The following is a 14,250-nucleotide window of genomic DNA, read 5'->3' on the forward strand; positions in this document are numbered from 1 at the left end:
AGAGATGTACTTCGGTCCCTCATCTCAGGCTGAACTTTCTCCAAAGAGCTGACAGTTGGACTTAGGTTTGCTCCTGAGCATGTGGGCACTTCCCCCTTGACATTTGTCGCGGGGACAAATCTGGTGCAGGAAATGTAGGTGCAGGAGTCAACCCCATAGGGTTGGGGGCAGTGATGAAAGCTGGGCCTGGTGCTGCGGGAGCCCCAAGGAAGAAGGGCCCCGCATCACAGAGGGGGTGCTGTTTGAGCTGAGGCTCCGAGTTTTCCAGACATAGAAAAAGAGTGGGGAGGCCCCATTAGCAGTGAGTCCGAGAAGGTGTGAACGAGCATTGACTGCCCTGTTGCAGGTGCGAAGCAGCTGAGGCGGGGAGTGGGTTGGGAACTGAGAAGAGAGGAGCTGGGGCTGCAGAGGCGGGATTGGGCCAACTGGTAGGACATACGTGCCAAGCTAAGGTGTCTGGCAGTATTTGGCAGGCATGATTTCCGTTCTTTAGTGCCATGAGCTGGGAGGGCTCTGGGTAAGTCAGAAATGGCGAGGAGGGTAGGCAGGAGTAAAGAGCACAGCAGAAGGGCCCGGGGGCTCACTGGAGGAGAGGGGTTAGGGAAAGCAGACAGGGTGTAACTGCCATCCAGTGCATCTCGGGGTCTGGCCTGTGGATAAGGACATGGCCCATGGGGGAGGGGGAGCCTTGGGACAGCTGGGTTCAAGGGGCATCTGGGCAGGTCTCGCCTCCATGTAACCAGAGCTTCCTGCAGAGGTGGAGGAGGTGGGGGGGCACCGTCTCCATGGTCACTTCCAATCAGAGGCCATGGTTCTGTGACTGTCCTGTGACCTCTGGGTTAAGAGATCTATCTGTCCAGGCAAGAAGCAAGAGGAGGTGGTAGGGGGTGAGGGACAAAGGTTGTCCTCAGAGAAATATTCCTTACATGAAATCTTGCAGTCCCAAATCCAGTGATTTCTGTTTTTTTCCCCTAATTTTCCTCCCAGCATCAACCAGGGCTGACTGAGTGGGCCTGGCCACTGGGAGTCAGTTTTCTCATGAACTGGCTTTGACGAATCAGTATGCGAGTGGCTGGCTGTGCGACTGGCACTAACGCCCGGTACAAAGGACCCAGTGAGCCCCGTTGGGGGCTTCCCACAGCGTCCCGCTCTCCGGCCCCTCCCCTGGGGCTCTCCACCCCTTGCCCATGCCCAACGCTTTGTCTCGGCGAGCTCCTAGTGGACTTGGCATTTGCAGAGCGTGGGTTTGGGTGGGGGCTGGGTAGCCCCTTTGAAAGGGTGGTCAGGCCGGCAGCCCTGTGCAGGAACCAGGAGCATCCCAATGAGGTTCAAATAATAAGACTGGGCGGGAGGGAGGACTGCTGTGTCCGCGACCTTCCTCTGGAATCTCGGAGTGGGAAAACGGAAAGTCTCCTGGAACTGGGGAGCCTTCCCTTTCAAGAGTCCACAGTAATCAGGGAAGAGAAGCCTCATTCCAGCTGCCTGACAGACTCTCTGGATTCTTTCCTGAGCCCTCAGGGAAATGGACTCTGAAGGGAGGAGTAGCAGAACAGATTGACTTGCTGTTGCCGAAGTGCTTTTTATAGCATTCCTGTGCCCAGCAGGGCCTGAGACGTAGTGGCTGAAATGGACCTGTTCTCTGGTTATCAGGTGGCCGACTGCACGCTAGGCTGCATGGGGCCCGACAGCTTGGACCTCGGTTAGACCAGAGCTTTGGCTGAAGAAGGCCACGGGGACCTGCTTAGAAGCCAGGCCTTAGACTGGGCAGACAGTGTGTGAATCGTTCTGAATCCTGGGTGATCAGCTGCCGGCACTGATTCAGGGGCATCCCCAACCTTTCCACTCCCTCTGCAGCAAACACAGACATCTGCGAGGCCCAGGAGATTTAATTCCCTCTCTTGTTACTTGATCCCTTGGTGCAGGCCAGTTTTCCTGGGGGAAGGTTATGCTCACAGATGGACACTCCCCACAGTCTTGCAATAATTAAATGCCTTTGGTTCTTGGTCCAGGCTGTTTCTTTGTAATTTTTTCCACTTCTGACCCGCAGCGGCCTTTGTGGGGGGCCGGGCTTTCCATTTAACAAGTCCAGCAAAGTTATTCCCCTGGGAGGTAGTAGGCGTCTCTCCGAGCCTCAGCGGGAGGGATGTTCATCTCTCTCCACATTCTTGATGCCCCGTGGCACCTCGGTCAGGTGCAGCCTCCCTGTCCTTCCATCTGCGGGCTCAGGTTATCCCCAGCCCAAGGCAGGAAGGTTGAAAGTTGACCAGGAGCTTCTGGTCACTACTGGGTGGGTTCCCATCTAGTGGTCCCTCTGTGAGCCGGGCCTCTCTCTCTCTACCCAGGTCTGGACACTGGACATCTGCCTCATTCCCTACTTCTAGGAGGTGACATGCCAAGGAGAGCACAGGCCCAGCCCCACCCCTCCCCAGCTGTGTGACCAGCACTAAGCTCCCGGAGCCCACCAGCCCCGTTTTCCTTCTGGTAAATGAGGATGCCTCCTCCTAGGGCATGTAAATGAGACGCGCGTGGAAATGCCCAGCACGGGGCCTGGTGCACGTAGTACTCGGCACCTGGTAACCGCTAGGCAGATTGCGGTGCCCTGGGTGGGTCCGCATCTTTCTTCCTTACCTCGAGAGCCCACCTGTACCTGAGGGCGTGGGAACCGGGTTGTGAACGTGGCTTTTGCCAGTCTCTCCCTTTGCCGCCTCCCACCCCCGACGTGGAGGTGGGGTGTGGGCCCGTCCCACTGTCTGCAGCTGGCTTGCTTCGCCCGGCGTCCTCTGACCCTGGCTCCTGGTCATCGTCCTCAGCGCACCTGTCTGATGGTGTCTGCTGTGATACTGCTTCACTAATGCCGACTCCTGGTGTCTTGTTGCCAAGCAGACTCTCTCCAGGACCTAGGAAGCGGGGTCTCCTGCTCAGCCTCACGCCCTCCGGCTCCCACCCTGTGGGGGGGTGTCCCTAGATGTCACAGAGGGGAGGCCTTTTAGAATTAGTAAAGATCCCAAAGTGACAAGGATCTGTAGAACGTTTATTTTTATTTCATTTTCTTGCGGTACGCGGGCCTCTCACTGTTGTGGCCTCTCCCGTTGCGGAGCACAGGCTCCGGACGCGCAGGCTCAGCGGCCATGGCTCATGGGCCCAGCCGCTCCGCGGCATGTGGGATCTTCCCGGACCGGGGCACGAACCCGTGTCCCCTGCATCAGCAGGCGGACTCTCAACCACTGCGCCACCAGGGAAGCCCTCTGTAGAACGTTTAGAAAAAGATATTTTGAGTGTTCTCCAGAAATATACTTTATTACCTAAAGAGTACCCAGTAAAGCAGGTTATTGATGGCTTTTTAAAAACCAGTTCTATTCCAACCCAAATAATAGAGCTAACAATACCAGTAGCTAAAAGTGGTTCCTAACTTGTTCTGAGTTTCAGAATATTCTGAGGAGCCTTTTGAAAAAGAAAGACGTCTGGGCCAGAGGCGGTGGGTCAGTTTCTGGAGTGAGACCAGGCCTCTGTCGGTTCGGGGGAGAAGGACTTCAGGATGGTGTTTGGTCAGGGCGTGCCAGCTACCTGTCTGCAGATTTCCGCAGCGCCCTGCTTGGAGGGCCCTGCTGGATGATTCTCACCACGTGGTGGCGGGGAGGGGAAGGTGGAATCACGCTGTACTCCCTGGGAGAATCACAGCGAGCAGTGCCCTTGCTTTCCTCACATCCCAGCCATGTGGGCTGCTAACAGGCATCTTTCCTCCATTGCCATCTGCCAGCGAGGTCCACCTTGCTGCCTGTTTCCATGGCAACCCATAAGCAGCTCGGGAGTTAGCAACACTCCTGTACATGCTTTGTTCAATAAGAAAAAGTCTGTCCGTGTGTGTGGCAATGATGCTTCTTTACAACCTCTGGACCGTGGACTGATTGTGAAAGACACAGCTGTGAGGATCACGCAGAGAGAAACTGGGGCAGAGGGAGGCTCAGGTGTGTCTGTGTGGAGATAGATATGCTGGAAGGGACACAAGAGTCATGTCTCCCTTCTCCAGCAGGGGAGGAAACACCTCTGCAGAAGGGCAGGCAGTTGCCAGGGCATCTCGACCACAGCGCCCCATGAGTTCAGGGAGCCACGTCTAACCTGGCATAGAGGGAGGTGCCTGGTATATTGTTGAATATTTTGTTGACTTTCAAAATGGAGACGGGAAGAGCATAGGATAGAAGTGAAAAGGGGAGAAAGAGAACCTTGTAACCTTGAGTGAATCTTTCTACCTTCCTGTGGAAGCCCTTTTCCTCTGGGAGGTAAAAAAGATGATGAACATTAAAGAATCAAGCATGATGCCTGTCAAATGTTGGCACGCCTGAATACGCCCTTCCTGGGTAAAGTGAAGGGGCTTGCTGTCTCCGGGGCCTCTTCCTCCTCGGGCCGTTGGAGTGGCCCTCCGTGAGTGTGGGAAGGGGCTGGATTTGGCCCCAGTTCTTCACTGAGGACCTTGGAGGAACTGTGCTCAGGCCAGGCCCCTGGCTGATCAGGAGGCTGGTGCAGACAGCGGGAGGCCCAGATGCACCATGGCCACCACGTCCCCTCTCTTTCTCCTGCGCAGGCATCCTTTGAGGTGTCAGTGGAGGCCCGGAGCTGCCCGGGCAAACACGCGCAGCCCATGTTCACCCTGCGGCCCGTGGGATTCCGGGACAGCCTGGAGGTGGGGGTCACCTACGACTGCAGGTGCAGCTGCAGCGCGGCACTGGAGCCGGACAGCGCCAGATGCAGCGGCAACGGGACTTACGTCTGCGGCCTGTGTGAGTGCAACCCCAGCTACCTGGGCACCAGGTGCGAGTGCCAGGAAGGGGAGAGCCAGAGCGGGTACCAGAACTTGTGCCGAGAAGCGGAGGGCAAGCCCCTGTGCAGCGGACGCGGGCAGTGCAGCTGCAACCAGTGCGCCTGCTTCGAGAGCGAGTTTGGGAAGATCTACGGGCCCTTCTGCGAGTGCGACAACTTCTCCTGTGCCAGGAACAAAGGAGTCCTCTGCTCAGGTAGGCACCCCGCAAGCACTTTTGCTCTGAGCCAGGCACAGGCCTGGGTGCCGTTTGGACATCCCCAAAGCATGCTTTATGCTTACTGCCACAGTCCTCCTGGGAGAAGATGAGGGCAAACCTTGGGGGTGGGACCAGTGTGTCGAATGCAAAAGCAGGAGGTGGCACTGCTACGTGATGTGGACTCTCAGAGTTGGAGGGGTCGGCCGTGGGTCATCCAGGACTTAACCACACAGCATTCCTGACACAGGTGATCAGCCTCTTCTTGATTGCCCCTGGGGACGGGGAGCTCCCTGGGGCCAGAAGAGGTTATTCCCTTGTTAGACATCCCATTCATCTCCTATGGCTGCTCTAATAAATTACCACAGACTTAGTGGCTTAAAACAACACAAATGTATTCTATTCTAGTTCCGGATGTCAGAAGTCTGAAATGGGTTGGCTAAAATCCAGGTGTTATTTGGCTAAAATCCAGGTGTCAGCAGGGCTACATTCCTTCTAGATGCTCTAAGGGAGAATCTGTTCCCTGGCCCTTTCCAGCTTCTAGAAGCCATTTGCATCCCTTGGCTTGTAGCACCGTCCTCTGTTTTCGAAACCAGCCGTGTAGCATCCTGAGATATGTCTCTGACTCTGACCTCTGCTTTGCTCTGATGCTCCTGCCTCTTCCTTATAAGGAGCCCTGCGATTTGCGTTGGACCCACGGGATAATCCAACGAGTCTCCCCATCTTAGGATCCTTGACTTAATCACATCTGCAGGGTCCCTCTTACCGTGTAAAGTAACGCTGGTACAAATTCCAGGGATTAGGTCGTGCACATCTTTGAGGGCCATCGTTCTGCCTCGCATAGACATGATTTGAAAGTTTCCTTTTATATCAAACAGAAGATTGTTTCTCAGTCACTTCTGCTCAGCGGTTCACATTTTAGGCTCCCTCTTCCGCATGACAAACTGTCAAACGTCTGAGAACTTCTTTATGTTTCTCTGTTCTCTTTTCTTATCCAGGCTAGACACCAGGTCTCTTCCTTCTCTGAGGCTCTATCATTTTGTTAAGTGTGCCTCTCAGAATCAGGCGTGTTATTTGTTATCTGGGTAACGAGGGCTCAGCCCCGAGTTCAGCGAAACATTTGCTTCCTGTGACCTGAACGTTCCACTTCCATTAACACATCCTAACAACACTCACTTTTTCTTTTCTGTTAAACAATCACATTGTACCATTGAACTTGGTTTTAACTTCTATACCAAAAGTTGAAGATTTTTAATATTTTGAATGAACTATAGCCAAGCCAAGTTTCTGTTGTGTCACGTTGGGGCGCTTAAGTTTTTGAATCTAAGCATAGGACTTTACATGGGTTCCAGTTAAATTACAGTTTGGCAGCTCCCATTCTGGGAGTTGCGCTCTGACGAGATACTGTAAAATCATGTCTCTAAAGGGTCATTCTGTCCAACACCATGCCACCTGCAGTCGAGTCAGCAGAACAATTTTAGGCAGGATTGTAGTTTCGTCTACTGCTGTGTATTCTGTTTCCAGGATTCCTTCTTTGTGAACGGTCTTCCAGTGGTAAAGTGTCGATTTAAAAGGAACTTAAGAGTGTGGCAGGGAAGAGAAAGCACAAACATGGGAAAGCACAAACATCAGCACATATAAATGATCTGTCACTGCGGGAGGGGTAACCATCCCTCCATGGGAGAAACAAGTGCAGAGGGTTGCACAGCGTAGGCCCGTGAGGCCTCCGGGGGCAGAATGCATCATAAGACAAGTATGAGCACACCCATGGGTGCAACGGAACCAGCATGCTCAAACTCGGAATTGCTCCAGAAAATGTAGGACGTATAATGTCATAGAAGAGTCAGCTAGCTGGCAAGAGTCAGGATTTGATGTGCTGATCAGGCCACAGGGTCCACTCTTTCTGATAGACTGGGTGGTTCCACGGGATGGTTCTGTCTGGATTAGCAGGAAAAGTGCTTGGGATCAGGCAGGTCCGAGCCTAAATCCACCACCACCACCACCACCACCACCACGTGCTACTTGTGTCACTTTGGGCACAGAGCTGTTGTGAGCAGTAAGAGAATGTGTCTAAGGCACATTGCCTTGCTGACCACTGGCTCCTTTAAGAGTCAGTGCCACACACCCCTGGGAGCCACAGCTGCTGTCCAGTGTGCAGGCGGGGCCGCCTTCCCCGTGAGTCGGGGCTTTGCTGAGGACTTCCGGCACGGCGGGATGGATGGACTACCTATTCCCTTTAGCAGCCACCATAAATGCTCCAAGAAGCCTGGCTGTGTCTGTAATTGGCTTTCAGCCGTGAATTTTTTTTTTTTTTTAACATATTAGCAAGTATTATCACGGAGCTCCCTCCTTACCCCTCAGGTACCAGAAATAATCCTCTGATGTGTCTTCGTCCAGAAGGCTGCTTGTGTGTGTGTTGCCTGGGAGCCAGGGCTGCTAGGTCGGGCGATCTGTGCAGATCTCATCCCCATGGTTCATCCTCCCAACTGCCTGGGTTGTCTTGGACTTTGGGTTTTCCTGTCTCTAAAAACACCCCAGCCCTCCCTTGTTTCTGCATCACTTTGAGAATTGAAAGAGAAGACGTGGATAAAGGACCCAGCACGGTGGTTGGCAGGAAACAGGGCCCAGCACATGGGGGCTGCCTCCCCTCCTTCCCTCAGATGTCATGTGCCTCCGAAAATAATACAGCACAGAGCCTGGAGGTGTGGGGCGGGTGGTACATGAGGCGCGAGAGGCCTTAGTAAGGAGAACCGGTCATTTTGGAAACTGGAGTATTCTGTAGCTGAGTGAATACCCACAGTCCTCCTGAGCTAGTCTTGCATTTCAGACTCCTGCTAGATGCTGGGTGCTCGCTCCTCCCTTTGCTCCATCCAGCCCTGTCGTGTTGAGAGACTCTCTTGTGTCCCCAGGTGTGGAAACAGGAGGTTCAAGATGCCCTTGGCAGAAATAGAGACACAGATGTAGAGAACAAACATATGGACACCAAGGGGGGAAAGCGGCAGGGGTGGTGGTGGTGCTGTGATGAATTGGGAGATTGACATATATACATTAATGTGTATAAAATAGATAACTAATAAGAAATGCTATATAAAAAAATAAATTAAATTAAATTAAAAAGCCCTTGGGGCTCCCACATGTGCGGTGCTTTGAGTCACTAACTCCTCGGAATTGCTGAGCTGAGATGTCTTTCGTTCCCCTGAAGTTGGAAAGCTTGAAAAATACAGGGGGAGTTGATGGATGTGTGGTCAGTCTGAGCTGTCTGTCTCCTTCTTGGTGACCAGGATTAATCTGAACCATCTGGTGAACCAGACAAAGAACTTTTTTACCCTCACTGGTTCACATGCATCCCTTCCTAAAGTGTGTTGTCAGTCAAGAGAGTAACTCCAACTAGCTGTAGGATTATTCTTCGGTCTAGAATGTTCTCAGAGAAAGAAATTGTCCACCATTCCATCATTCATACTTTAAGAGGTTTTCCTTCTAAGTTTTTTCTAAGTGTGTGTATGTGTGCAATTTTGTAGCTTTTTTTTCATATAATATTACATCCTAAGAAGTGCCTGAAGTTGAGTTACTTGAACACATCAATAATTAGAACACTTGGCTGCCTTTCCCCAGTTAGCCTCCTCCACCCCTTCACTGTGAAAGCAACAACTAGTTGAAGCTATCCAGGTCTTCCTGGAGACAGTAGTTTCTGGAATAAGGTCATGGTGGTGTGTGATCATCTAGGAAGGACGCCCAGCTCCGGGCAGGACCGATACTCCTGGCCCGTCGATGTAGCACCCAGCTCCTCGTTCCTTGTCTCACAAACACTCCAGCTTGTTCAGGAGGCAGCAGCGGGTGGGTGAGGGATCCGCCCCCATATCCTGGTTCCCGTGGTCAGCTTTGGGCTCCCTCTCCGGAATTTGGCCCGCTGGTTTTGAGCTCTTGGATCGCTGTTACATTCAGGGTTTTTGTGGGGGAGAAGTCTTATTTCTCAACAGCGACTCTGGTCTTGAAGATGCTGACTCGGAGACTCACGAGCAGCTGACCTCAGCGTTCTCTCAGTGTTTCTCAGCCCTTCCCCCTGCAGCTGGGCCCACGGTAGCTGCGTGGTTCTGGTCCATCTTCAGACGGGGGCTGAGGCAGAGCCAGGCCAGGACCAGTGGGGACATCCTGGAGAGAAGCTCCTCCAATTCTCTCTGGTCTTTCCGTCTGTAAGAGGCTCCGGTCCTTACCTCCAACCAAGAGACAGGACTGAGGGGACGGGCTAGAGATTACAGGCTTGTGATACGTTATACATCGTAAAAGTTAGTAGTGAAGCAAATCTGACTAAGGTCTGGAAGCAGTTGAACAACTTGGTTATTACTTTTGTGACACACTGTCATGGGAATGTGTGTGCAGCCAGGGCTGCAGTTTCTCCGTCTGGTTTCTAGAGGCAACATAACTTAGAGAGTGGTTCTGTCCGTAGACTATTCCTGTGTGTACAAAGGGAGCTATGGGGCCATTGTGAGGGCTTCTGTTCTTTTGAGTCTCATAAAGTGTAGACCCTTCAGAATCCCTCTGCTAATAGAACATGTGAAGAAGGACACGGTCTGTTCAGTTGTTTTCAATGTAATTAAAGGTTACTGCTCAAACTTTGTTGTTCTTTGCTGGTTTCTGTACCCAAACAGTGCATTTCCTGGGATTTGAGTTACTCCGTTATGGTAAACTGTTGAAATCAGTCGCCACCCTGATGCTTCCAGCAGTCTCTGTACTTAAAATGCAGGCACTGGCGTACATGGAATAATTTGCTAATAGTCTACTTCTTGGGTTTCATATATTGAGAAAATTTACATCAAATAGAATATAGAATTTTGAACAGAATGCTTTTGGTCTTGTGACTGTGAGATCCCAAAAGTATATGTAAGTAAGGTGTCATATATTTTACTTCATCTAATAGGTTTTTTGGCCAGTTTGTCCATATAAATTTATATGAATCCTTTAACATGTGGCAGGCAATTAGAGGTCAAGGGGCCACTGCGGAGTTTTCTCTCAGATGTAAAAAAAAATGTGGAGAGTGATACTAGTGGCATCATTCCTGGTGGCCAGAGCCAGCATCCAAACACAGGTTGCTGGTCTGGGCTGATGTTTTCCAGAAAGTATCACAAGGTTATGTTAAGCCTCTCCTGGTAAAAGTGCCTCTGACATTAAGCCCTAGCTTTGGACTTGCCGATTCTTGCCAGGTGAAACACCTCCATGGCAACAGTTATCCAGATATGTTTATAAAAATACCTCTCACCCTATTCATACTGTTTTCTTCAGAAATGTAATTTTCATACTCACAATAAGTATCCTGGTGGCCATCTCTGGGACTGTGGTCACAGCTCTACCTTCTGTCACTGCATTGCAATTTGCATATTTCATAAATGACTTAGAGGACCTTCTGGAATGTGGCTCCATGACAAAGGCCTCAAAAAGTACCTTTTGAATGAACCAAGATTTGACATATTTAATTTCCCAAGAAGAAAGGGGCCTCTTGGTGGCATTGCTACCACTGTGTGCCTCAGGTGGGATGGCCTAGAAAATTCTTCACATCTTTTCCTGTATATTAGTCTCTAGTCAGTTTCTTGATGGTTTACCCGGATGCTATTTGCAAATACAAAGATGCATTATAGAGAAAGCTCTCCTCTTCCTCTAAAGCATATCCTCATAGCAGTGTGCTTTATCTGGTAATATAGAAATCCTAATTATGCACATGACAGCAGAGACCAAGAGAGTCATCTTCCATTTTGGAGTACTCAGAATATGGTGGCTATGAGAACAGAATTTGATACAGTATTCTTCAGTAACTATGATTGTAAGGAATGGTACACCCGTAGTTCGTAAAGATACTTCCACAAAAGACCACTTACCAGGACCTTCGAGGACCAGCGCGTGTTCAAATCTGGATTCTAAACCTGGCATTCCCCCTTTCCACCTCTGACCTTGGACTCTTCACTTACCCTCTCTGACAAGTTCTCTTATCTGTCAAATACCCCAGAGGGTTGTTGTAAGCATCAAATAGGACAGTAACTGTAAATCTCCTTGGACTCTGCCTCCCCACTCGGGGTGTGGAGTAAATGTTTTGAGCTGTCCTCCTCCTCCCTCCCCTCCTGGAGGAAGATTTTCTTCCACAAAGATAAGCATCAGAGACATTCATGGCATCAGAAGAGGCTGGTTTCAGAAGTTCTCAATAGGCATCTATCTAATGGTCAGGAATTCTCTAAGAATTCCATCTGCATCCAGATATTGCTCAAGTTCATTTGAAAGGCAACAAGGTACCGAAATTTAGGGCTTAGTCACGTAACAAAACAATGCACCTTTCAGACTGGCTGCATGAACCAGGTGAGCTGGGCTGCTCCGCTCCGGAGTCATCCAGCCTCTTGCAGCCTGAGGTTGGAGAAAGCTCTTTGGAAAAACTGTAGTGTAGTAAGTGTCTGACCTTGGTGCAGCTGCAGATACTGGTGTGTCACTGAGGTCATTTTATTTTAGGTAGAGTGCTGCATTCATCTCATTCAAGAGCTCACTGAGCATTCCTCATGTGCCAGGTTTTGTACTGGGTACCAGGGGTACAGAGTTGGAGTTGCTCACAGTATTGAATTAATTTCTAAATGTTTGTTGTCCCTAGAATTTTCCACTCCTCAGAAACTTTCTTCGATTGAGGAAAGAGCATATGAACCACTTACTTCCACCATCCAGACTTGTGTGAGATCTTGAAAGATAAGAAGCATGTTGGCAAGCCATTTTGAGAACCTGCCTTGTTGCATGCGCTGCGCTCAGCTCTGGGAATGGAGTTTCCTTACTGCCCTTGCTCACTGCTCAGATCCTGATTCCAGAAACATCTTAAGCAACAATTTACCAGTGACTGTGAAAAATGGAGTAATCTGAGCATTGGCTTTCACCTCACCGCCCTTTTCTGTCTATTTAGAAAGGGAAGCGTGCAGACAGGGGAGCTTGGGATGAGGACTCTGCTCATGCCTTTGAACTTCAGGCCTGATCCAAGGTCATGGAGTTTGGCTTGTGAAGGAAATAATGAAACTTGAAAAAAAAAAAAAAAGGAAAATCCTAGGAAAACCACGAGAAATGCCGAAGATGAGATGTTAGTCATGTATAGAATTGGGTGGCATTCACTTTTTGATACTGTAGAATAACACATTAGAAAATTTTCCATTCTTAGTTAAATTGAAAATGATGAGAGACCTCTGGTGACTGAAATGGTTATTCGTAAGGCTCCTTTGTTTCTATTTCTTGGGTGTTGAGCTGTCACTTAGAGTTTGGTCTTGATTTTGGAAACTGTGACATAACTGGTTATAGGACTCTGCTGCTTAGTGCTTTGGGTAGGGTGGGGTGGGATTGGACGGAGCCCTGTTTTCCTTTGGGGTAAGTGTTCCTGACTGTCAGAACGCTGACCTAAGGACTCCACCCAGATCCAAACGCTCGCTGGTGTCTGGAAGTTGCTCTGAGTGAGTTCAGTCTGCCAGAAGTTTTGCATCTTCTTGTTAATGAAAGGAACTGGGGTGACATGCATCACAGCCAGTCTACTGACACTGTGTTGTGGTGAAGGAAAGCACAGTGTTTATTGCAGGTGCCGAGCAAGGAGAATGGGCATCTCATGCTCAAAAGACCCTAACTCCCTAAGGGCTTTCAGGGAAGAGTTTTTAAAGGCAATGTTAGGGGTGAGGGTTGCAGAGTGCCTAATCAGCTTATGGGCATTCTTCTCATTGGCTTGTGGTGAGGCAACAGGGTGATATTTTGGGAAATCTCAGTTATCAGTTTTCTGCCTCCAACGGGTCTGGGGTCTATGGTGTGGGGACTATGTGCTGGTGCTCAGCATGCAGTCAACTTCCTCTACCTGGGGAGGGTTTTAGTTTCTGCAAAACAACTCAAGGATATGGCTCAGGATGTCATCTATAGCCCTTGAGGAGGAGCTAAGGGTCCTTGACTTTGTTTTATGGCTAAACTATTATTTTGTCTTGCTTGACCGCTTTCCTTTGTTCCTGCATTTTTTCACTTCTCTGATTAAATTTGCTCTTTGGAACTTGGGAAGCCTTGGGAGGTTAAAGCTTTTCTACAAACAAAGAGTTGGAGGACACAGGGCAGGGGGAAGGTCTGTCCCTGGAAGACCACACAGGGTCCTGCTCGGTTTCACTCTCTCCTGGACACCTTCCTGAGCCCTGCCTGTTGCCCTCAGCCCACAACCATCACCCCCAAAAGTCTTCATCAGATGGCCCACCGTCCTTAAGCTACAGGAATATACTTCCCAGGTTGGTATGTTATTTGATATCACATCGTTGGCCTTTAGGCAAACATTGTAATAATAATGATAATAATCATAATAAATAGAATCTATTTTAACACACTCTTTTAGTATATTGAGATGTTTTTCCTTGGAAACACACTGAGGCTAATTTGTTAGTATTTTGTGCTCTTCACGAGCAAGCACAAAATAGTGGGATTATTTGCATCTTCTGTCTTTTCTACCACCACCAGTCACACACAGTGGGTCAACTGTCTGTTACCTGCACTGACTGTTTACATTGTGGGAAACTGAGGCCCAGAACCTGGACTTAAAGCACCTTGAGATTCTTGATGATAGATTCAGACGAGGAGAACCTTGTAGGTACATAGTTACCTCATCACTACCGAATTTTACACATTTGGATTAGCTTGAGACCCTTCCCAAACCTCTTTAATACCAGCTCAGCCCTTCCTGCCACCACTGAAGCATTTAGCCCGCATTTTCCAAGTCTTACCTCATAAGTGCTCTTTTATTCTGGTCAAAAATTTTAGGAAACTTTTAGTCTCTGTTTTGCTAAGTGAGTTTCTCTGGGTTACATAAGGATAGATCAGACATAGCAGACCAGGCCGAAGGACACACGCAGATTAAGAGACCAGCCGAAGTACCCGTCCCTTCATGACTATTATTTGATGAAAGGCACAGAGTGTTCCTTAGTAGTCAGTGGGTGTCTGGCTGTTGGTATTGATTAGGCTGGACCCACTTTCCTTACATGAGCCTTCGTTAGCCTCTTCTAATGTATAAAACACTCTTGGCTCTTGGCATGCATGATCTCATTTGGTGGTTGTTCCTCTACCAGGAGACTGAGGTGACTCTTACTGATCAGCCGTGTGTGGTGGAGGCTGTGGCTGAGAAGACTGGCATGTTGGCCGTGCTCCCTGCTGGTGGTTGGCCCGAAGCCTTGGCCTAGGAAAAGCTCACCTACCCTAACCCTCAGGGGATGCTCTTCTC

The 14,250-nt window shown here is 49.8% G+C and overlaps 1 protein-coding gene across 1 annotated transcript in view; it reads left to right on the forward strand.

Moving 5' to 3' along the window:
* ITGB5 (integrin subunit beta 5) overlaps window positions 1–14,250 on the forward strand; it is a 110,603-nt gene that overhangs the window by 76,214 nt on the left and 20,139 nt on the right. The window contains exon 10 of the mRNA XM_060150446.1: window positions 4,580–5,009. Coding sequence (XP_060006429.1) covers window positions 4,580–5,009 — 430 coding nt within the window. The remainder of the gene's footprint in view (window positions 1–4,579; window positions 5,010–14,250) is intronic.

This window comes from Lagenorhynchus albirostris, chromosome 5, assembly GCF_949774975.1.
Source record: "Lagenorhynchus albirostris chromosome 5, mLagAlb1.1, whole genome shotgun sequence".
NCBI classification, from domain to species: domain Eukaryota; kingdom Metazoa; phylum Chordata; class Mammalia; order Artiodactyla; family Delphinidae; genus Lagenorhynchus; species Lagenorhynchus albirostris.